The following is a 25,188-nucleotide window of genomic DNA, read 5'->3' on the forward strand; positions in this document are numbered from 1 at the left end:
GGATGTAAAATGCTAGTAGAACTTTCTGACATTCCAAAATTTCATTGTATATATTATAATGGACCAATATCATTACGTTTTTCGAATATATTTTTTTTTTCTCGGATTTTTTTGGTCTTTAAAGGACAAGTCTGGCCCAACATTGAAGATCTCATCAAAATCGGATGTAAAATAAGAAAGTTCGGTCATTTTGAATCTCGCTTTATTTCACAAAACAACTCTGCCCATCATCTTCTGTGTGCAAATGAGGGCATTGATGGCGTCACTCACTCACCGTGCTCACTCTTTCTTTTGTATTTTATATGAAATATTCTAATTTCCTCCCCAATCCTATGCAACAATGTTTTTTTTTCCTCCCTTTTGGGCCTCATTGTCAAATCTGTAAAATTTTAAATAATTATTGTATAATTCAAACAATAAAAATATAATAGAAATAGTGAATGAGGAACAGGGGGTCCACCCGCCAGTCATAAGGACCACTGGTCATAATACCCGCTAGTTATAAGGACCGCTAGTCATAATAGTCATAAGGGTCGCTATTCATAAGGGGCTTTGTTCATAGAGGTCGCAAGTCATAATCAACGATGAGGGTCGCCATTCATAATCAAACAAGAGGGTTGCTAGTCATAATAAAGGAAAAGGGTCGCCAGTCATAAGGAGGAAAAGGGTTCGTTGATCATAAGGGTCGCCATTCATAATAGTGGATGAGGGTCGCCAGTCATAATAGTAGAAGGGGTTCCCCAGTCATAATGGTAGATGAGGGTCGCTATTCATAATAGTAGAAAGGGTTCGCCAGTCATAATAATGGATGAGGGTCGCCAGTCATAATATTAGAAGGGGTTCGCCAGTCATAATGGTAGATGAGGGTCGCTAGTCATAATAATGGATGAGGGTCGCCAGTCATAATATTAGAAGGGGTTCGCCAGTCATAATAATGGATGAGGGTCGCTATTCATAATAGTAGAAAGGGTTCGCCAGTCATAATAATGGAAGAGGGTCGCCAGTCATAATAATGGATGAGGGTCGCCAGTCATAATAGTAGATGGGGTTCGCCAGTCATAATAATGGATGAGGGTCGCCAGTCATAATAGTGGATGAGGGTCGCCAGTCATAATAATGGATGAGGGTCGCTATTCATAATAGTAGAAAGGGTTCGCCAGTCATAATAATGGATGAGGGTCGCCAGTCATAATAATGGATGAGGGTAGCCAGTCATAATAGTGGATGAGGGTCGCTATTCATAATAGTAGAAAGGGTTTGCCAGTCATAATAATGGATGAGGGTCGCCAGTCATAATATTAGAAGGGGTTCGCCAGTCATAATGGTAGATGAGGGTCGCTAGTCATAATAATGGATGAGGGTCGCCAGTCATAATATTAGAAGGGGTTCGCCAGTCATAATAATGGATGAGGGTCGCCAGTCATAATATTAGAAGGGGTTCGCCAGTCATAATGGTAGATGAGGGTCGCTAGTCATAATAGTAGATGGCGTTCGCCAGTCATAATAATGGATGAGGGTCGCCAGTCATAATAGTAGAAGGGGTTCGCCATTCATAATGGTAGATGAGGGTCGCTATTCATAAGGGTAGAGAGGGTTCGCCAGTCATAATAATGGATGAGGGTCGCCAGTCATAATAATGGATGAGGGTCGCCAGTCATAATATTAGAAGGGGTTCGCCAGTCATAATGGTAGATGAGGGTCGCTAGTCATAAAATTGATGAGGGTCGCCAGTCATAATATTAGAAGGGGTTCGCCAGTCATAATGGTAGATGAGGGTCGCTAGTCATAATAGTAGATGGGGTTCGCCAGTCATAATAATGGATGAGGGTCGCCAGTCATAATAATGGATGAGGGTCGCCATTCATAATAGTGGAAGGGGTTCGCCAGTCATAATGGTAGATGAGGGTCGGTAGTCATAATAGAAGATGGGGTTCTCCAGTCATAATAATGGATGAGGGTCGCCAGTCATAATATTAGAAGGGGTTCGCCAGTCATAATGATAGATGAGGGTCGCTAGTCATAATAGTAGATGGGGTTCGCCAGTCATAATAATGGATGAGGGTCGCCAGTCATAATAGTGGATGAGGGCCGCTATTCATAATAGTAGAAAGGGTTCGCCAGTCATAATAATGGAAGAGGGTCGCCAGTCATAATAATGGATGAGGGTCGCCAGTCATAATAGTAGAAGGGGTTCGCCAGTCATAATAGTGGATGAGGGTCGCTATTCATAATAGTAGAAAGGGTTCGCCAGTCATAATAATGGATGAGGGTCGCCAGTCATAATAGTGGATGAGGGTCGCCAGTCATAATAATGGATGAGGGTCGCTATTCATAATAGTAGAAAGGGTTCGCCAGTCATAATAATGGAAGAGGGTCGCCAGTCATAATAATGGATGAGGGTCGCCAGTCATAATAGTAGATGGGGTTCGCCAGTCATAATAGTGGATGAGGGTCGCTATTCATAATAGTAGAAAGAGTTCGCCAGTCATAATAATGGATGAGGGTCGCCAGTCATAATAGTGGATGATGGTCGCCAGTCATAATAATGGATGAGGGTCGCTATTCATAATAGTAGAAAGGGTTCGCCAGTCATAATAATGGATGAGGGTCGCCAGTCATAATAATGGATGAGGGTCGCCAGTCATAATAGTGGATGAGGGTCGCTATTCATAATAGTAGAAAGGGTTCGCCAGTCATAATAATGGATGAGGGTCGCCAGTCATAATAGTGGATGAGGGTCGCTATTCATAATAGTAGAAAGGGTTCGCCAGTCATAATAATGGATGAGGGTCGCCAGTCATAATAATGGATGAGGGTCGCCAGTCATAATAGTAGAAGGGGTTCGCCAGTCATAATGGTAGATGAGGGTCGCTATTCATAATAGTAGAAAGGGTTCGCCAGTCATAATAATGGATGAGGGTCGCCAGTCATAATATTAGAAGGGGTTCGCCAGTCATAATGGTAGATGAGGGTCGCTAGTCATAATAGTAGATGGGGTTCGCCAGTCATAATAATGGATGAGGGTCGCCAGTCATAATAGTGGATGAGGGTCGCTATTCATAATAGTAGAAAGGGTTCGCCAGTCATAATAATGGATGAGGGACGCCAGTCATAATAATGGATGAGGGTCGCCAGTCATAATAGTAGAAGGGGTTCGCCAGTCAAAATGGTAGATGAGGGTCGCTATTCATAAAAGTAGAAAGGGGTTCGCCAGTCATAATAATGGATGAGGGTCGCCAGTCATAATAATGGATGAGGGTCGCCAGTCATAATAGTAGAAGGGGTTCGCCAGTCATAATGGTAGATGAGGGTCGCTAGTCATAATAATGGATGAGGGTCGCCAGTCATAATATTAGAAGGGGTTCGCCAGTCATAATGGTAGATGAGGGTCGCTAGTCATAATAATGGATGAGGGTCGCCAGTCATAATATTAGAAGGGGTTCGCCAGTCATAATAATGGATGAGGGTCGCTATTCATAATAGTAGAAAGGGTTCGCCAGTCATAATAATGGAAGAGGGTCGCCAGTCATAATAATGGATGAGGGTCGCCAGTCATAATAGTAGATGGGGTTCGCCAGTCATAATAATGGATGAGGGTCGCCAGTCATAATAGTGGATGAGGGTCGCCAGTCATAATAATGGATGAGGGTCGCTATTCATAATAGTAGAAAGGGTTCGCCAGTCATAATAATGGATGAGGGTCGCCAGTCATAATAATGGATGAGGGTCGCCAGTCATAATAGTAGATGGGGTTCGCCAGTCATAATAATGGATGAGGGTCGCCAGTCATAATAGTGGATGAGGGTCGCTATTCATAATAGTAGAAAGGGTTTGCCAGTCATAATAATGGATGAGGGTCGCCAGTCATAATATTAGAAGGGGTTCGCCAGTCATAATGGTAGATGAGGGTCGCTAGTCATAATAATGGATGAGGGTCGCCAGTCATAATATTAGAAGGGGTTCGCCAGTCATAATAATGGATGAGGGTCGCCAGTCATAATATCAGAAGGGGTTCGCCAGTCATAATGGTAGATGAGGGTCGCTAGTCATAATAGTAGATGGCGTTCGCCAGTCATAATAATGGATGAGGGTCGCCAGTCATAATAGTAGAAGGGGTTCGCCATTCATAATGGTAGATGAGGGTCGCTATTCATAAGGGTAGAGAGGGTTCGCCAGTCATAATAATGGATGAGGGTCGCCAGTCATAATAATGGATGAGGGTCGCCAGTCATAATATTAGAAGGGGTTCGCCAGTCATAATGGTAGATGAGGGTCGCTAGTCATAAAATTGATGAGGGTCGCCAGTCATAATATTAGAAGGGGTTCGCCAGTCATAATGGTAGATGAGGGTCGCTAGTCATAATAGTAGATGGGGTTCGCCAGTCATAATAATGGATGAGGGTCGCCAGTCATAATAATGGATGAGGGTCGCCATTCATAATAGTGGAAGGGGTTCGCCAGTCATAATGGTAGATGAGGGTCGGTAGTCATAATAGAAGATGGGGTTCTCCAGTCATAATAATGGATGAGGGTCGCCAGTCATAATATTAGAAGGGGTTCGCCAGTCATAATGGTAGATGAGGGTCGCTAGTCATAATAGTAGATGGGGTTCGCCAGTCATAATAATGGATGAGGGTCGCCAGTCATAATAGTGGATGAGGGCCGCTATTCATAATAGTAGAAAGGGTTCGCCAGTCATAATAATGGAAGAGGGTCGCCAGTCATAATAATGGATGAGGGTCGCCAGTCATAATAGTAGAAGGGGTTCGCCAGTCATATTAGTGGATGAGGGTCGCTATTCATAATAGTAGAAAGGGTTCGCCAGTCATAATAATGGATGAGGGTCGCCAGTCATAATAGTGGATGAGGGTCGCCAGTCATAATAATCGATGAGGGTCGCTATTCATAATAGTAGAAAGGGTTCGCCAGTCATAATAATGGAAGAGGGTCGCCAGTCATAATAATGGATGAGGGTCGCCAGTCATAATAGTAGATGGGGTTCGCCAGTCATAATAGTGGATGAGGGTCGCTATTCATAATAGTAGAAAGAGTTCGCCAGTCATAATAATGGATGAGGGTCGCCAGTCATAATAGTGGATGATGGTCGCCAGTCATAATAATGGATGAGGGTCGCTATTCATAATAGTAGAAAGGGTTCGCCAGTCATAATAATGGATGAGGGTCGCCAGTCATAATAATGGATGAGGGTCGCCAGTCATAATAGTGGATGAGGGTCGCTATTCATATTAGTAGAAAGGGTTCGCCAGTCATAATAATGGATGAGGGTCGCCAGTCATAATAGTGGATGAGGGTCGCTATTCATAATAGTAGAAAGGGTTCGCCAGTCATAATAATGGATGAGGGTCGCCAGTCATAATAATGGATGAGGGTCGCCAGTCATAATAGTAGAAGGGGTTCGCCAGTCATAATGGTAGATGAGGGTCGCTATTCATAATAGTAGAAAGGGTTCGCCAGTCATAATAATGGATGAGGGTCGCCAGTCATAATATTAGAAGGGGTTCGCCAGTCATAATGGTAGATGAGGGTCGCTATTCATAATAGTATGGGGTTCGCCAGTCATAATAATGGATGAGGGACGCCAGTCATAATAATGGATGAGGGTCGCCAGTCATAATAGTAGAAGGGGTTCGCCAGTCAAAATGGTAGATGAGGGTCGCTATTCATAAAAGTAGAAAGGGGTTCGCCAGTCATAATAATGGATGAGGGTCGGCAGTCATAATAGTAGATGGGGTTCGCCAGTCATAATAGTAGATGGGGTTCGCCAGTCATAATAGTGGATGAGGGTCGCCAGTCATAATAATGGATGAGGGTCGCTAATCATAATAGTAGAAAGGGTTCGCCAGTCATAATAATGGATGAGGGTCGCCAGTCATAATAATGGATGAGGGTCGCCAGTCATAATAGTGGATGAGGGTCGCTATTCATAATAGTAGAAAGGGTTCGCCAGTCATAATAATGGAAGAGGGTCGCCAGTCATAATAATGGATGAGGGTCGCCAGTCATAATAGTAGATGGGGTTCGCCAGTCATAATAGTGGATGAGGGTCGCTATTCATAATAGTAGAAAGGGTTCGCCAGTCATAATAATGGATGAGGGTCGCCAGTCATAATAGTGGATGAGGGTCGCTAGTCATAATAATGGATGAGGGTCGCTATTCATAATAGTAGAAAGGGTTCGCCAGTCATAATAATGGATGAGGGTCGCTAGTCATAATAGTGGATGAGGGTCGCCAGTCATAATAATGGATGAGGGTCGCTATTCATAATAGTAGAAAGGGTTCGCCAGTCATAATAATGGATGAGGGTCGCCAGTCATAATAATGGATGAGGGTCGCAAGTCATAATAGTAGAAGGGGTTTGCCAGTCATAATGGTAGATGAGGGTCGCTATTCATAATAGTAGAAAGGGTTCGCCAGTCATAATAATGGATGAGGGTCGGCAGTCATAATATTAGAAGGGGTTCGCCAGTCATAATGGTAGATGAGGGTCGCTAGTCATAATAGTAGATGGGGTTCGCCAGTCATAATAATGGATGAGGGTCGCCAGTCATAATAATGGATTAAGGTCGCCAGTCATAATAGTAGAAGGTGTTCGCCAGTCATAATGGAAGATGAGGGTCGCTAGTCATAATAGTAGATGGGGTTCGCCAGTCATAATAAAGGATGAGGATCTCCAGTCATAATAGTACATTGTAAAAAATGAGGTGCTAATTTAGCGCTTACAGTGCTTGTATAGTGACTGCACTGGGAGTGTTGATTTTCTAGTTCACATTTAAATGTGAACTAGAAAATCAGCACTACTAGTGCAGTCACTATACAAGCACTGTAAGTGCTGAATTAGCAATTCATTTTTACAGTGTAGTAGGGGTTTGCTAGTCATAATAGTAGATGAGGGTCGCTAGTCTTATTAGTAGAAGAGGGTCGCTAGCCATGATAGTGGAAGTGGTTTGCCTGTCAGTAGAAGGGAACTTTGCTACATAATAGCTGAGGTGGGCGCAAAGCGTGAGAACACAAAAACGGTGATTTTCAAGCCTTATATGTATTATGTTGTAGTTCAAAAAAGGTATTTAATTTCGAATAAGAGCACATTTTTATTTTGAAAAATGGGATTTTTTTAAATCATAACCAGCAGGAGCTATTAAAAATGACACCCTTTAAAAAGATAAATTATCTAATGTTATTGACATTACTTTTGTGACCATCCTGAAATGTTTTATGTTGGACTTCAAGAACAGTATTTAGTTTTGAAAAAAGAGCACATTTCATTTTGCCAAAAGGCTTTTTACTTTTGAAAAAGGGCATTTTTTTTACCTACGGCGATTTTTTTTCATCATAACCAGCAGAAGTTGTTAGAAATGACACCCTCCCCTAAAAAATTAAATTATCTTTAGGCGAAAAGGTGTAGATTGTGAATAATTCCAATAACAAGGAAATCTTCTTTGAATATATGCATTTAAGATAGTGTTGACCTAAACCTGTACGACAGTATTTTCTAAAAGCCCTTTTTTCAATAGAGGTTTTTTTTTTTTACAGAAAAATGTCTTTTCTATCTATATTATATATTTTTTTAGTTGATGTTGAATATGATATGAGCATGAAATTATTCCTTCATATTATACATTTCATTTTTTGAAAAGGAAAAAAAAACAAATATTAATTGTTTACAGGACACTCATTTTGTAAAGGATTTGGAAGAAAACATATTAAAGGAGTGAGAGGAAGGTTTTTTTTTCTCATATAAATCATCTAATGCAATGCTATATTATTTGATAAAAATATACAACTTGTTATTAAGAGAGTAAAATGCGATACTGATGGAAACTATGTTGCTTATTTCATTGATATCATTGTATGGGCAAAATGACCCTAAATTTTTTAGATGTATAGAAAATATCTTATTGGACTATGATGATCCTCATAAAATCCTATGTGGTGATTGGAACCTGGTCCAAAGTTTTGAGTCAGTGAGTTAATTTAGTTGATCCATGGCGTCAGTTAAATCCAAATTCAAAATGTTATACTTGGAGACAGTCCACACCATTGAAGCAAAGTAGAAAACATTATTTTTTGATATCTGCAGATATTATTTCTTTGGTTAGAAAATGTGATATTGATTTAGGATATCGTACCGATCACACAATGATCAGTTTAGAGATTGTGTTAGATAAATGTTTTTACAGTATCTTGATATTGATTGTCTTCATGGTAAAGCTTTTGAAACTGTTAGAAAAGAGAAACTCAGATTTATTATTGAATATCAGTTGTTTTGTTTATACACTGTTCATAGGCGGATCTAGGGGGCCCGAGGGGCCCACCCCCCCCCCCCATTGGCGGAGCAAAAAAAAGTAAAAGGGGGAAGAAAGAAAGAAAGAAAGAAAAAGAAGGGAAAAGAGAGGAGAAAAAAAGGGGAAACACAAGAAGAGGAAGACGAGTGAATAAAATAAGATGAGGGGAAGCCTAGGAAAATGATTTTTAAAATCCTTAATGTCACTATAAAAAAATCGCTTGCGCTTCGCGCTCGCATTGCATGTTAGTTGATTTACATATCAATATGGAGATTGAAATATCAAAATTTGAAGTCAACATAGAAAACATATTTCAGCTCAGAAATCGTACGTCATTATTTTGTTTGATTTACAAATTGATTTTTAAAAAGTGCTCTGCAAAACTTTTTGTTTTATGGTCTGAATTTTTAAAAATTTCGGCTCGCGATTCGCGCTCGCATTGATTGTTGAAAATCTATCAACTCACGCATCTTCTTCATAAATCATAAATACAAAAGTGCTTTAAATGTACAGTTTTCAGGCCATAATATTAATAGATTTCACGCTCTCACATTAGGCTTATTAGGTTAATAAATAAGATATTAATTTAAGAATCAAATTGTCCCTTTTTTCAGGATGCAATATCGACAAGTTTTATCTTGCGCTTAGGAAGAGAAATAAGAAGATATAGTCATAATTTTCATATGATGACATAATGCTCTTGGAATGTCCTGGTCCTATGTCAAAACTCAAAGTAATAATAATGAAACTTTTGAATGAAATTAAAATAATGAAACTCTTTTTTTAATGTCATCCATACCCACCTCACAATTTTTCCTACAAAGTGCTTGAAATACAGAGCTTAAATTGACCCTTTTCAGATCGGAATATCAAATGTTTTAAGCTCCCGCTTCGCGCTCACTTTATCGATTTTAACGATGAAAAAAGGTATTTAGAATGCCCATTCAGATTCTAGGTCTAAATCTGAAACACGCGCGCTTTTATTCAGATACGCAGCTTGTTCTCTGTATAAATCATTATCCAGTTTTAATCCCGGGTTTTAATCCGCAATATAAAAATAAATGTGCTCGGGCTTTGCGCTCGCAATATCAATGTAGAAAGATATCCAATTACTCATCCTTTTCACGATTTACAAAACATGAATGGAGTGTCCCGTTTTTAGGTGTAAACAGCGGCGTAACAGGGGTCGGTGGCCAAGGGGGGGGGGGGGGGGGGGGGGGGGGGGCAAGTGCCAAAAATTCCCGGTCATATCATGGTATAAACAGGCGCAATGGTGTAATTAGGCGACGATTTCGAAAGGGCAAGACATTGTGTATCAGGCAGAATTTATCTTTTAAAAAAAAGTTGCGAGAGAGCGATGCGAGCGAGCGAGCAAAAATTTTGACATTTTTAATACAAAAATCCAATTTTGTGATAGATTTTGACATGATATCCAGAGAATATATTTCACTCTATTCTCTTTCCATCCTTTTTTTGTGATCTGTACGCCACTGTTAACAGGATTATTTGCGGCAGTAGCGTGCAGAGTAAACAAAACAAAAATAAAGGGGCGCAGTATGGCGCATGTGCTAAAAAGCTGGTTAATATAAGTCCCGAGCGAGCCAAGCGAGAAAAAATCACCTTTTCATGAGAATCTAACTTTGAGATATGTTTTTTTACATGGTAAAACTTTTGGGGACCATGGCCCAACCCTTCCATACTCATATACGGCAGTGCTATGCGGTTGGGGTCTGGGGCGGAGCCCCCGGAACTTCTGGATCTCAAAGCCATTTAAACCTCGCAGATTGCCGCTATTTAATCAAATTGCGGGTATATACAGAATATAGCTTTTACACAACACATTTATTCAACCCAGTTGAACCAGATATTTTGAGAGGGGGCAAAACATAGCAATGTGGGGGGGGGGGGAGTCGCCAGCGAGCAAAGCGAGCTGGAAAAAATTGCCTATTGAAATTAAATTCTAATTATGTGATAGATTTCTCCATTATATTCAGCAAATAACATATTTCATTATACGTTGTCTCCCATAAATTCTTTTATTTCCTCTTGGGTGTTGAACCAAGACCCCCCCCGCCTGTACACCAGTGATTGAACGTAAAGCTTAATGTAGGAAGGGTCCCTAAGGGGGAGGGGGCGTAATAGAGCCATTTGAAGGTCATAGATGAAGAGCCCCTACTGCTTGGGGTCTGGGGCAAAGCCCCGGTAGCTTTTTTTGCATAAAATTTAGCAAGCTAATATCACAATGTTGTATGCAGTTCCTCTTTCTTCCCGCTCTCTATTTTCTATCCTCGTCAGCCCGGTCGTGTTATTAAGTTTTTATTTCTTGTCCCTTTTCTTTGTTTTCCAATTTAGCTTTGGACTAATTCCATTCTGCCTTGCCTATATTTCCCGTTATTGTTTGCCATCTTTTAATTTATTTCCCATCATGCTATTGCACTATATAGGTCTATTTCAGAATGATTTGTTCTTTCTCAAATGTTTTTCTTTCGTTCTTCTTCCCGCTTTCCTTCCTTTTCTATTTCAAAAAATATATTTTTCCTTGTTTTCTTTCTACTTTTCCCTTTCTCTTTCCTTTTCCTCCTTTCCTTTCTCTCTTTCCTTCCCTTTCCCTTTCTTTCTCCATCCCTTTTATTTTTCCCGTTTTTTTTTATTTTCCCGGTGAAATCCGCCGGGGGGCAGCTTGCCCCTGCCCCCACCCGCCTGTTACGCCACTGGTGTAAATCTCGAATTTTTCCGCTCGCACTTCGCGCTCGCATCAATATTGTTTAGTTACATACTTATCCTTTTTACGATGACAAAAAGTGCTCAGAATTTTGTTTTTCATGTAGAAATGTCAAAATTTTTAGCTCGCGCTTCGCGCTCGCATTATTTGATTATTGAAATATATAACGTTCTTAGGCTAACTGCAAGCAGCCGTTAACAGATCATTTTTCATTACATCAAAACGTATATATCAAAAATTTCTGCTCGCGCTTTGCGCTCGCTATATTAAAGGTCAAGTCCACCTCAGAAAAATGTTGATTTGAATCAATAGAGAAAAATCAGACAAGCACAATGATGAAAAATTCATCAAAATCGGATGTAAAATAAAAAAGTTATGACATTTCAAAGTTTTGCTTATTTTCAACAAAATAGTTATATAAACGAGCCAGTTGCATCCAAATGAGAGAGTCGATGATGTCACTCACTCACTATTTCTTTTGTTTTTTATCTTTTGAATTATACAATATTTCAATTTTTTCGAATTTGACGATTAGGACCTCCTTGCGTGAACCACAAAATGTTAAAATAATGGAATTCCACGTGTTCAGGGAGGAATGAAACTTCATTTCACAGACAATGACGAGAAAATAAAAATATTTCATATTTCATTTAACAAAATACAAAAGAAATAGTGAGTGAGTGATGTCATCAACTCTCTCATTTGGATTTAACTGGCTCGTTCATATAACTATTTTGTTGAAAATTTAAGCGAAACTTTAAAATGCCCTAACTTTCTTAATTTACATCCGATTTTTATGAAATTTTCAGTGTTATGCTTGTTGAATTTTTCTCTTTTTATCCAAATCAAGTTTTTGTTGGGGTGGACTTGTCCTTTAAAGGAAACTAAAACCCAAGAAGAGAGGCAATTTTACTTGAAAGAGTAAAATATGCAAGGATCAATTTTAAAAAAGTATCATCAAAATCGGTTATGAAATAAGCAAGTTATGGGAGTTTGAAAACTATTGTTGTACTTTCTATGGGCATCCTCAAATTGGCAAACGTGCTTCAATATGGCTGATTTTGTGGACAACTCTCCATTTGTTTTGTACACAAATTTTCAGATTTTCCTCATTATCTTTCAAGTTGCATCTTGCCTCCTTCTGAGCACAACATATGTCATGGGAAAATATAATCCACACCATATATGTCAAGATCAGGAGGTGATAATGTGAAATATGTAAAATAAAGGGGAAAATCTGAAAATATGTGTACAAAACAAATGGAGAGTTGTCCACAAAATCAGCCATTCAGTAATTTTTGCTCGCGCTTCACGTTTGTAGTAGTTATTCATTTGCATGCACATCTTTTTCAGAAAAAATACAAAAGATTCCCAAAAAAATTAGCTCGCGCTTTGCGCTCACATTATATAAATAAAGATGTGATATTGTCTATAAATGTTTATTCATAGGAATAAAGCTAAGAAGTGAGTATTAGGATTACCCCTTCAAAGAAACCAAAAATCATCTTCGAGTGGCCGATCGGGGAAAATATGTCTGAAAAAATTCCGCCCCCCCCCCCCTATTGGCGAAGGCTAGATCCGCCCCTGCTGTTGATGGAGTTGAGAGCAGCGACTATATTGTATGTAATAAGAGAGAAGAGAAAAGAAGAAAGTGTAGAAAAAACCTCGAAATTGAAATACTTAACAAAGACAAACTTCTAGACCAAAATATAAATACTGGAGAAAATTTACAAAAAATTAGGCTACTTAGGAAATAATTAGAACAATTTAGATAAGACTTCAAATAATGCAATATGGAGAAAAACCGTCTAAATATTTTTTATCTTGAAAAGCAGAGGATAGCAGAAATAAACATTTGTTGAATTGATTCATGATAATGGTACAGTATTGCAAAACAAACAGACATTTTAAGAGAAATTGGCTCATATAATGAACAGTTATATAAATATCATGCAAATAGTGATGCTGAAGAACTTTTTTTTTTATCTTATTAGAGAAGAGAGTTTCCATAGTCTTACAGAGGAAGACGATTCTTCTTAAGGAGAAATATCTTACAGTGAAGTTGATTTTGCATAAAAAAAATATGAAAAGTAATAAGCCTCCTGGACGAGACGGATTTACAACTGATTTTTTTAAGCATTCTTTCAGGACTTGGGTATATTCTTGGTACGAAGTATAAAATTTGCTTATATTTCTGGAAAATTATCAATCTCACAAACAATAATGGCTTGATAACATTAATTCCTTAAGGTGACAAAGTAAGACATTTCATCAAAAATTGGAAATCAATTTCATTGTTGAATGTTGTTTATAAACTGTTGTAAAGTTGTATTGTTCACAGACTTAAAAAGTATTACCATATAATTGTTCATGTGAATCAATCAGGATTCTTGGACGATTTATTGGTGAAAATAGGAAAATTTTGTATGATTTAATTGTGTATACGGAGAAGAAACATATTCCTGATTTCTGATTTTTCATGATTTTTTGTTTAAAACGCTTTCCATTTTTAAATTTGGCAAATCTTTCATGACATGAATAAAAATACTTTATCAAAATGCATATTCTAGTGTTATAGTCATTGGGCAAATGACATTAAGATTCGTTTTTGCTATGCTCTAAAATTCTTGGGTTGTTAATTCGAAATTCACACTCTGTCAAATGAATTTATGTTGGCTTAAAAGAATACAAAGTTCTTTAATATGCGGATGACACAGTTTTATTTCTCGATGGTACAGCTGCCAGTTTCTGTAATGTACTAAATATTTTGGATTCATTTGCTAAATGTAGTGGGTTGAAGGTCAATACGCAAAATCTACCATCTACCTCAGCTACCATTATGACTATCGACCCATCTACTATTATGACTGGCGAACCCTTTCTTCTATTATGACTGCATGCGACCCTCATCCATTATTATCGCTGGCGAACCCTTTCTACTATTATGAATAGCGACCCTCATCTACCATTATGACTGGCGAACCCTTTCTACTATTATGAATAGCGACCCTCATCTACCATTATGACTGGCGAACCCCTTCTACTTTTAAAACTGGCGAACTCCTTTAAGTATTATGACTGGCGACCCTCATCCATTATTATGACTGGCGAACCCCTTCTACTATTATGAATAGCAAACCTCATCTACCATTATGACTGGTGAACCCCTTCTACTTTTGTGACTGGCGAACCCCTTTTAGTATTATGACTGGCGACCCTCATCCATTATTATGACTGGCGAACCCTTTCTCCTATTATGACTGGCGACCCTCATCTACCATTATGACTGGCGAACCCCTTCTACTTTTATGACTGGCGAACCTCATCTATTATTATGACTAGCGACCCTCATCCATTATTATGACTGGCGAACCCCTGCTACTATTATGAATAGCGACCCTCATCCATTATTATGACTGGCGAACCCCTGCTACTATTATGAATAGCGACCCTCATCCACTATTATGACTGGCGAACCTCATCTATTATTATGACTAGCGACCCTCATCCATTATTATGACTGGCGAACCCCTTCTACTATTATGAATAGCGACCCTCATCCACTATTATGACTGGCGAACCTCATCTATTATTATGACTAGCGACCCTCATCCATTATTATGACTGGCGAACCCCTTCTACTTTTATGACTGGCGACCCTCATCTATCATTATGACTGGCGAACCCTTTCTACTATTAGGACTGGCGACCCTCATCCATTATTATGACTGGCGAACCCTTTGTTCTATTGTGAATAGCGACCCTCATCCACTATTATGACTGGCGAACCCCTTCTACCATTATGACTGGCGACCCTCATCCATTGTTATGACTAGCGACCCTCATCCATTATTATGACTGGCGAACCCCTTCTAATATTATGACTGGCGACCCTCATCCACTATTATGACTGGCGAACCCCATCCATTATTATGAATAGCGACCCTCATCCAGTATCATGACTGGCGAACCCCATCCATTATTATGAATAGCGACCCTCATCCATTATTATGACTGGCGAACCCCTTCTACTATTATGATTGGCGACCCTCTTCCACTATTATGACTGGCGACCCTCATCCATTATTATGAATAGCGACCCTCATCCAGTATTATGACTGGCGAACCCCATCTACTATTATGACTAGCGACCCTCATCTATTATTATGACTGGCGAACCCCTTTTAGTATTATGACTGGCGATCCTCATCCATTATTATGACTGGCGAACCCTTTCTCCTATTATGACTGGCGACCCTCATCCATTATTATGACTGGCGAACCCTTTCTCCTATTATGACTGGCGACCCTCATCCATTATTATGACTGGCGAACCCTTTCTCCTATTATGACTGGCGACCCTCATTCATTATTATGACTGGCGAACCCTTTCTCCTTTTATGACTGGCGACCCTCATTCATTATTATGACTGGCGAACCCTTTCTACTATTATGACTAGCGACCCTCATCCATTATTGTGACTGGCGAACCCCTTCTACCATTATGACTGGCGACCCTCATCCACTATTATGACTGGCGAACCTCATCTATTATTATGACTGGCGACCCTCATCCATTGTTATGACTGGCGACCCTCATCCATTATTATGACTGGCGAACCCCTTCTACTATTATGACTGGCGACCCTCATCTATCATTATGACTGGCGAACCCTTTCTACTATTATGAATAGCGACCCTCATCCGTTATTGTGACTGGCGAACCCCTTCTACTATTATGACTGGCGACCCTTATCCATTATTATGACTGGCGAACCCCTGCTACTATTATGAATAGCGACCCTCATCCACTATTATGACTGGCGAACCTCATCTATTATTATGACTAGCGACCCTCATCCATTATTATGACTGGCGAACCCCTGCTACTATTATGAATAGCGACCCTCATCCACTATTATGACTGGCGAACCTCATCTATTATTATGACTAGCGACCCTCATCCATTATTATGACTGGCGAACCCCTTCTACTATTATGAATAGCAACCCTCATCCACTGTTATGACTGGCGAACCTCATCTATTATTATGACTAGCGACCCTCATCCATTATTATGACTGGCGAACCCCTTCTACTTTTATGACTGGCGACCCTCATCTATCATTATGACTGGCGAACCCTTTCTACTTTTATGAATAGCGACCCTCATCTACCATTATGACTGGCGAACCCCTTCTACTATTATGACTGGCGACCCTCATCTATCATTATGACTGGCGACCCTCATCAATTATTATGACTGGCGAACCCTTTGTTCTATTGTGAATAGCGACCCTCATCCACTATTATGACTGGCGAACCCCTTCTACCATTATGACTGGCGACCCTCATCCATTGTTATGACTGGCGACCCTCATCCATTATTATGACTGGCGAACCCCTTCTAATATTATGACTGGCGACCCTCATCCACTATTATGACTGGCGAACCCCATCCATTATTATGAATAGCGACCCTCCTCCAGTATTATGACTGGCGAACCCCATCCATTATTATGAATAGCGACCCTCATCCAGTATTATGACTGGCGAACCCCATATACTATTATGACTAGCGACCCTCATCTATTATTATGACTGGCGAACCCCTTTTAGTATTATGACTGGCGATCCTCATCCATTATTATGACTGGCGAACCCTTTCTCCTATTATGACTGGCGACCCTCATCCATTATTATGACTGGTGAACCCTTTCTCCTATTATGACTGGCGACCCTCATCCATTATTATGACTGGCGAACCCTTTCTCCTATTATGACTGGCGACCCTCATTCATTATTATGACTGGCGAACCCTTTCTCCTTTTATGACTGGCGACCCTCATTCATTATTATGACTGGCGAACCCTTTCTACTATTATGACTAGCGACCCTCATCTACCATTATGACTGGCGAACCCTTTCTACTATTATGAATAGCGACCCTCATCCATTATTGTGACTGGCGAACCCTTCTCCTATTATGACTGGCGACCCTCATCCATTATTATGACTGGCGAACCTCTTCTACCATTATGACTGGCGACCCTTATGATCAATGTAGCCTCTTCCTTTTTATGACTAGCGACCCTCATCTAGTATTATGAATTCCGACCCTCATTGTTGATTATGACTGGCGATCCTTATGATCAATTACCCTTATGGTCCATTATGAATAGCAACCCTTATCTTGCATTATGAAAATCGGACCTTATGACTTATGGTCCTTATGACCTTATGACTAGCGACCCCTTTTGCCTATTATGACTAGCGAGCTTTTGGGTATAGGATTTTACACGTTATGACTAGCGGTCCTTATGACCAGTTAGTATTATGACTTATGGTCCTTATGACTGACGGGCTTATCCCGAGGAACAGAACATCATCGACTCTCTCATTTACACGTCACTGAGTTATGCGTAATTATGACTTTGTTTTTGTTTTTCTAAGAAGCGAAACTTTACAGTGTCAGAACTTTCTCATTTTCATGTACATGGTCCGATTTTGATAACACTTTCAGAGTTATGCTCGCTTGATTTTTTTTATTAAAATCTACATTTTTCTTGCCCGGACGTGACCTTTAATCTTTAAGATCCAATGCCATCAATCCACTGATATTTTTATTTGTATTTTGATGAAGTAAAACAACCACCACGCCTTGAGGCGAATGCATTATCATGATTAGGGGATACAAGAATGAATTCTTATATTTGTCATGTTTATTTATGTCATCAATGCCATTTACGAAGTGCTTGTTTGTCTCGTATAACGACATCCATACAAAATCTTAGCATACATTTTTTTTTATTGATTAAGGAGTTACGAATTGTAATTTTGGCATGTTTTTCTTTTACTTCATTGTTGTCATCTATCACTTCTATGTTCTAAAGTAAATGCATTTCTGTTATTTTTAGTATTTATTTATTAATAACTAATCAAACAGAAGTAAAGATCAGAACGCAAGGTTTGCATCTCGTTTCTGTAAAATCAAATCAAATATACAAATAAATAAATTAGTAAGTAAGTAAATAATCAAATGAATATATGAAATAAATAACATGAAAAGTGAACAAATGAATCGATCAATAATTGATGAAATATATATATATATATATATGTGTATATATATATATATATATATATATATATATATATGCAGTGGCGTACCGTGGGTCATGGCATTGGGGGGGGCACCAGCAAAAAATCTGAGTCAATTAGAGAGCGCGCGAAGCGCGCTCAGTTGCCAGGTATACTGACCTAATAGAGACATTTTAAGGACATGCAGTGTCATTAAACGGATATGTATTTATAATGCGAAGCGCGAGCTAAAAATTTTTGTTATTCAGACCTAAAAAGGGACATTATAAGCAATTTTTTTATAATCATCATACGTACGTGCCTCGCTAAACAAACAATGCGAGCGCGAAGCGCGAGATGAAATTTTTGTATATATTGACCCAAACAGGAAATATAATTTAGGAATCCATTAAGAGTATACACATCTCAGCATAGTCATCTAATGCTAGTACTATCCTTTGCAGATTTTGTTATAATTACATCTAAACACAATTAGCACTTTTTGTAGACATGGTAATCATGATTATCATAAGCATCTCACTAATCAAATACTGCGAGCGCGAAGCGCGAGCTGAAAATTTTGGAAATTCAGACCTGAAGAGGGGCATTCTAAGGCTTATTTGCAGGAATTCACTACGACCGTATGTATTTCACTAAATAAATGATGCGAGCGCGAAGCGCGAGCTGAAAATTTTTATTTGAAATTAGAAAAATTGACATTTTAAGGACTGATTTTAGGAACTAATGCGAACGTTAGCACGGACAGGAAATGTTTTAAGGCATGGTCACACCGCCCGAGCGTTGTTGGAGCGGTCGTGGAGCGGAGAGAAAAAAAATCATCACCGCTCGCTTCCGTTCACCATTTTCGATTGCGATTGGGGTTTTTTTTATTTCGATTTATGTTTTCGATTTTTTCCCCAATTTTGTGAGCGAAATTCGGCCCTCTTTCCCTACCGCTCCACGATCGCTCCAACAACGCTCGGGCAGTGTGACCATGCCTTTATATCAAGACCTCAAATAGGGCAATCACTCCAAGTAGTCATGAAAAAGAATGTCACTACATGAAATAATAATAACTCGAATTGCGAGGAAATTGATCTATTTGGTGTACAGTATATTGATTTGAAAACGGGAGGTTTTAGTACAACAGGTTTATATATCTCGTTAAACAGTCTATGCGAGCACCAGGAACGATGAAGACATAGGCCCTGAGAAAATAATGTTTCATAAAGTTATGAAAAAATGCTTCTTATGTAATATAGCATAATTATTATATAACATAACATTTATAATGAACTTAATTTCTTCTTTCTCCACAACGTTTGTCTTCCCTTTTCCCTCTTTTTCTCCTTTTCCTCGTTTTTTTTTTTTTTTTTTGCCAGCCGATTGGGGGGGCACGTGCCCCCCCATGCCCCCCCGTAGTTACGCCACTGTATATATGTATGTATATTGATAATAAAAAAATAAATAAATAGATAAACATAACCCGATGGCGTATCTAAGGTGAACGGTGGCATATGCCTCAGGTGCCAGATTCAAGGGGAGCACAATGGAAAAACAATGATAGGAAAACAACAAATAACTTAAAAGTCAAGTGCACCCCAAAAGAATGTTGATCTGACTGAATAGAGAAAAATCAAACTAGCATGACACTGAAAATGTCATCAAAATCAGATGTAAAATAAGAAAGTTATGACATTTTAAATTTCGCTATTTTTCACAAAACAGTGAAATGCACAACTCAGTGATATGCAAATGAAACAGACGATGTCCCTCACTCACTATTTCTTTTGTTTGTTATTGTTTGAATTATACAATATTTCACCTTTGTACAGATTTGAAAATAAGGACCAACTTCACTGAACCATATAGTATTAAACAATGCTACTTCTACATGTACAGGGAGGAATTAATCGTTGTTTCACTTGACAATGAGGAGAAAATCAGAATATTTCAGTTTTCATATGATAAAATACAAAAGAAATAGTGAGTGAGTGATGTCATCAGTCTCCTCATTTGCATACCGACAAGGATGTGAACATAACTGTTTTGTGAAATTAAGCGAAACCAACAAATGTCACAACTTTCTTATTTTACATATCCGATTTTGATGAAATTTTCAGTGTTGTGCTTGTTGGATTTTTCTCTTTTTATTCAAATCAACTTTTTGTTGGGGTAGATTTGTCCTTAAAAAAACCCAGGATAAGCGAGAAAGGGGAACAAAAAATTAGAAATCAATCATTGAAAAAAAAAACATTGGTCGAACAATGTAAAAAAAACCTTAAAAGGAGGGCGTCAGGTGGGCACAGACATTGCTGATTTCCCTTTGTTTCTATTTGTTACATGTATTCACCGCTGAACTTTGCAGATGCTATTTATGTTTCCCCTAAATCAAATAGTGGTTGAGCAAAATATCTTTGCTAGAGAGCTCCTACACTGATCATATAACTTCTGTGAATTGCTCGAAACAGTCGCATCTGTCCCAATGCAGATAGTTGGCGCTTATCGATTAGTGTTATTACCCTTTTTTTTATAGAGCATCCCCGCAGATCCCCTCCCCCCTCACATTATTAAAGTGATTGGTTAACATTGGTTCGACTTTTAAAAAATCTGAGCTAGAAGGTCACACTTGTCACCTGTGTCTGTAATATGTTACAAAAATGAAGCCCAGAAAAAATTGCGTTCGAAAATAATTATTTAGTGCTTCAAAAATTGAAATATAACGTGACCGGAAACACCATCTTAATTTCATCCCATACACTTTTGTGTACTATTTAGGTGTCTATAAGACGCCTATTTACAAAATCGGGGTTTGCCTTGTAGTTATAGCTTTTCATTCTCAATAATGGTTGTTTTCAGGGTTTATTAGTTTTAATACATGCACCCGTACACATGTTTCATCTTGGTTTGAGAATTTTTTAAATCAGCTGCTCAAAAAGTTAAACAATACCTTTAATTTCGGATTTTTATCTCTATCAACCATCCATCCTCATATATATCTATGCTTAAAACTCTCTTTATTTCCAAAAATAATGTTTATGATGTTCAATATATTATTTTGTTAAATATTGTAAGTTTTCTTTTCATTGATTATGAAACTTTCATGTATTGATCTAATTTGTTCTAATTTGTATTAGATATCTTAGTTTTGAGGTTTAAGGTTTATTGGATAATTTAGATGTTAATGTTTAATGTATAATTTAGTCATTTTAATATATATTGTTAAGCGCATGCATAGAGACTCTTTTGACTTTTATGCGCTATATAAATTTCAAATATTATTATTGGTATTATGAACTTGCCCACTACTATGATAACCAAGACCCATATAGGCTTAATATACAGGGATTAACAAGTTCTATGGATTGGGTTAAAATGGGCGTAATACATTTTATACCTCATACTCCTGGTGAACTTTCTCAGCCAGAGCGTCCATGTAGCGGGCGCTTGTGAGGTCTGCCGTTTCGCTCCCCATCAATCTCCACAATCGTCGCCTACACTGGATGTTATCTGGTATGAAGTATACCACAGCGCGATCTGAATTATCCTGAAATAGAAAAATAAAGATGCATGCATTAAACCAGCAGCCGAAATAGCCCATGAGCCCCGTCTCAAGTCCTCAGCTTCTCACATCCCCAGAGGCCTGTTGCAGAAAGAGTTGCAATCAATCGCAACTCTAAAAATAATGCGCAACTTGATTTTCAACCAATCAATTAATAGCGCGCATTTGGGACTTGCGAAAACGCAACTCTTTCTGCAACGGGCCCTGGCCAGGCCAGGGAGGCGTTTCATCAATCTTTTCATCCGACAAGTTGTCAGATCTGACATCTTTCCATGATTTTGATTGGCTGAGAGGCACTGTTCCTATGGTAACTGTCGGATAAAATGGGACTTGTCGGATAAAACGTCCGACAAGTCCTTTCATGAAACGCCCCCCAGTTTCATTACTCATAACGCACCATTATGAGCAGTTTAGTCTTGCCATGTAGACGCACTTAAAGGGTATGTATGAACAAGCAGCCCAAATATCTTCCCCTCAAGTCCTGAACAACTCATCCCTGGCCATATTAATTACCCATAATGCAAATCATAAACAGTTTAGTCTTGTAATATAGACCCACTTGAATGATAACACACTCATTTACGATCAAAAGTATCAAAACAGTTACCTCTCCTCTCAAAAAACATTGTAGTTTCTCTATATACGAATGAAATTATAGGCTAATTATTTCATCCCATGTGTTACTATTATCTCAAAAGCTACATTTTAAGACTAGCCATTCTACCAACAGTCATGACAGTGATTGAGAGCTAGGAAACAAACAGTGTTGGTCAGTTTGTCACCCCCTCCCCCCCCCCCCCCCGGTCAGGCCTGCACCTGAGGGAAATTAAGGAAATTAAAGTGGTCACTGGACATGCAGTGGAGACAGGAATGAGGATCGATAACACGGTTACACTTCGTAATTCCGAAGGTTCGTAATTCCGAAACACGTAAATTGCCTATACCTCGATGTTCGTTAATCCGAAAACGTAAAAGGGTTCGTTAATCCGGACATTTGTGGCGTTATTCCGAAGTTTCGATATTCCAAAAACGAAATAAGGTTCGATGTTCCGAAGGTTCGTTAATCCGAAAACGAAATAAGGTTCGTTGTTCCGAAGGTTCGTTAGTCCGAAAACAACATAAGGTTCGTTAATCATTTAGTTTTCGGACTAACGAACCTTCGGAATTACGAACGTCATTTCGTTTTCGGATTAACGAACTTCCGAAATTACGAACCTCATTTCGTTTTCGGACTAACGAACCTTCGGAAAAACGAACCTTCGGAATATCGAACCTTCGGAATATCCGAACCTTCGGAATATCCGAACCTTCGGTATAAAGGACTGGTCACACTGCCCGGCCAACAACGCTCGGGCGCGCCCGAGCGTTGTTGGCGCGGTCGTGGAAAGGTAGGGAGAGAGGGTAGAATTTCGTTCACAAATGGAGGAAAAAATATTTCTAAAACGAAATAAACACAATCGAAATCGAAAATGGTGAACGGTAGCGAGCGGTGATTATTTTTTTCTCTCCGCTCCACGACCGCTCCAACAACGCTCGGGCGGTGTGACCATGCCTTAACGAAGCTTCGGAATTACGAATGTATGCGGATAAGACAGTGCTGCAAATGGAAAAAAAGCACTGAGTAACAAGGGGGGTATTCTGGAACTTTGTCATAGCTTTTGTCATAAATTTTGTCATTTCTCTCCGAGATATGACACCGCTATGATTGTCACAAATCGGTATTCTGAACATTGTCTTTTCCCTGTCACATCTTTCAAAGTTCCCATCCATCTTTTCGGAAGAAAACCAATCAAAATCATCGTTATAGTTCCCAGTTGGAGCCCTTCTAGCCAATAGGAAAGCCTCGTGGCAAGTAGGGCGTATCCCCAAAACTACGCGTATATTGATGCGCTTAATTACAAAGAGAGACAGGGAGCTCTGAAGGATTTTAGAGGAGAAGTAGAAAGTAAGGAAAACAGAGAAAAAAAAGGAGGAATAAATATGTAGGGCCTAACTTATTGTAGCATGAAAAAATAATTTTGAAAATTGTCATGGAAGATGAGAGAAACTAATACCACAATCTAATCTAAATGATATAATTATTTGCTTGACATTCAGTCGGCAGGGTATCGGGATATTTGGTACTAAAAGATATCACAAAAGATATGACTGCTACCCCCCTGTCATAACTTTTGTCATACCTTTTGCTTGTATTAAAGGATTATGCGCATTTAAAGCCGCGTATTTTGGTGCGCGCTAAAGAGAAGAGACAAAATTTATGACAATTTTTTGTGACAAAAGTTATGACATCCACCAGAATACCGATTTTGTCATATCTCTGAGATAAGATAAATTATCACCCGTATCAGACATCTGAGCTGGTCATTTACAAAACCGTATTGCCCTACATTTTCTGAATATCGGGAAGGGTAGGTATATTGTTTGTATTTTCCTCGGTCTCAATGCGCGCATTTACTTTGCATGCAGAGACGACGCAAAATATACCTTTGTATTTTCCCTGGTCTCACATCCGGGCATTTGTGGATGCGTATAAAGAGATACGCTTCATAAGGATCCGCGCACCAACAATATACGTCATAATAAAGACAACGCTGGATCAGAGAGCTTGCAAGTACGTCATAATGGTAAAGTGCAGAGACTAGACCGATATTAACATGACACAATAGAACTCTATTTTTAAAAGAAATATCCCCATTATCATGATTTTTGCTCTAGATATCTGATTTGGATGATAATAAAAATATTGACTGGCTCTTCTTTCGGGGAACATCAAATATATTACCCTTAAAAGACCCATATTGCCCTCGTCTAAAGACTCGGGCCAATATGATTCTTTTGCTGGCAATATATTTGATGTTCCCCTCAAGGCCAGTCAATATTATATAAATATGGAGAAAAGACAATGTTCAGAATACCGCCCCAGGTTTCCTCTATAGACAGGTAACCGCTAAAGGCCTGGGGCGGTATTCTGAACATTGTCTTTTCTCCATATTTTATCTTATCTCAGAGATATGACAAAATCGGTATTCTGGTGGATGTCATAACTTTTGTCACAAAAATTGTCATAAATTTTGTCTCTTCTCTTTAGCGCGCAGCAAAAATACGCGGCTTTGAATGCGCGTAATCCTTTTATACAAGCAAAAGATAGGACAAAAGTTATGACAGGGGGGTAGCAGTCATAACTTTTGTCATATCTTTTCGTACCAAATATCACGATACCCTGCCGACTGAATGTCAAGCAAATAATTATATAATTTATATTAGCATGTGGTATTAGTTTCACTCATCTTCCATGACAATTTTCAAAATTATTTTTTCATGCTACAATTAGTTAGGCCCTACATATTTATTCCTCCTCTTTTTCTCTGTTTTCCTTACTTTTCTACTTCTCCTCTAAAATTCTTCACAGCTCCCTGTCTCTCTTTGTAATTAAGCGCATCAATATACGCGTAGTTGCGCGATGCCAGCAACTGTTTTGGGGATAGGCCCTACTTGCCACGGGGCTTTCCTATATTGGCTAA

General features: G+C 39.0%; 1 protein-coding gene across 1 annotated transcript in view; it reads right to left on the reverse strand.

Moving 5' to 3' along the window:
• The window catches only part of LOC121429123, a 43,029-nt gene that overhangs the window by 13,433 nt on the left and 4,408 nt on the right, over positions 1-25,188 (reverse strand). Inside the window, exon 2 of the mRNA XM_041626037.1 lies at positions 21,503-21,652. Coding sequence (XP_041481971.1) covers positions 21,503-21,652 — 150 coding nt within the window. The remainder of the gene's footprint in view (positions 1-21,502; positions 21,653-25,188) is intronic.

This window comes from Lytechinus variegatus, chromosome 15 (genome assembly GCF_018143015.1).
Source record: "Lytechinus variegatus isolate NC3 chromosome 15, Lvar_3.0, whole genome shotgun sequence".
Classification (NCBI taxonomy): domain Eukaryota; kingdom Metazoa; phylum Echinodermata; class Echinoidea; order Temnopleuroida; family Toxopneustidae; genus Lytechinus; species Lytechinus variegatus.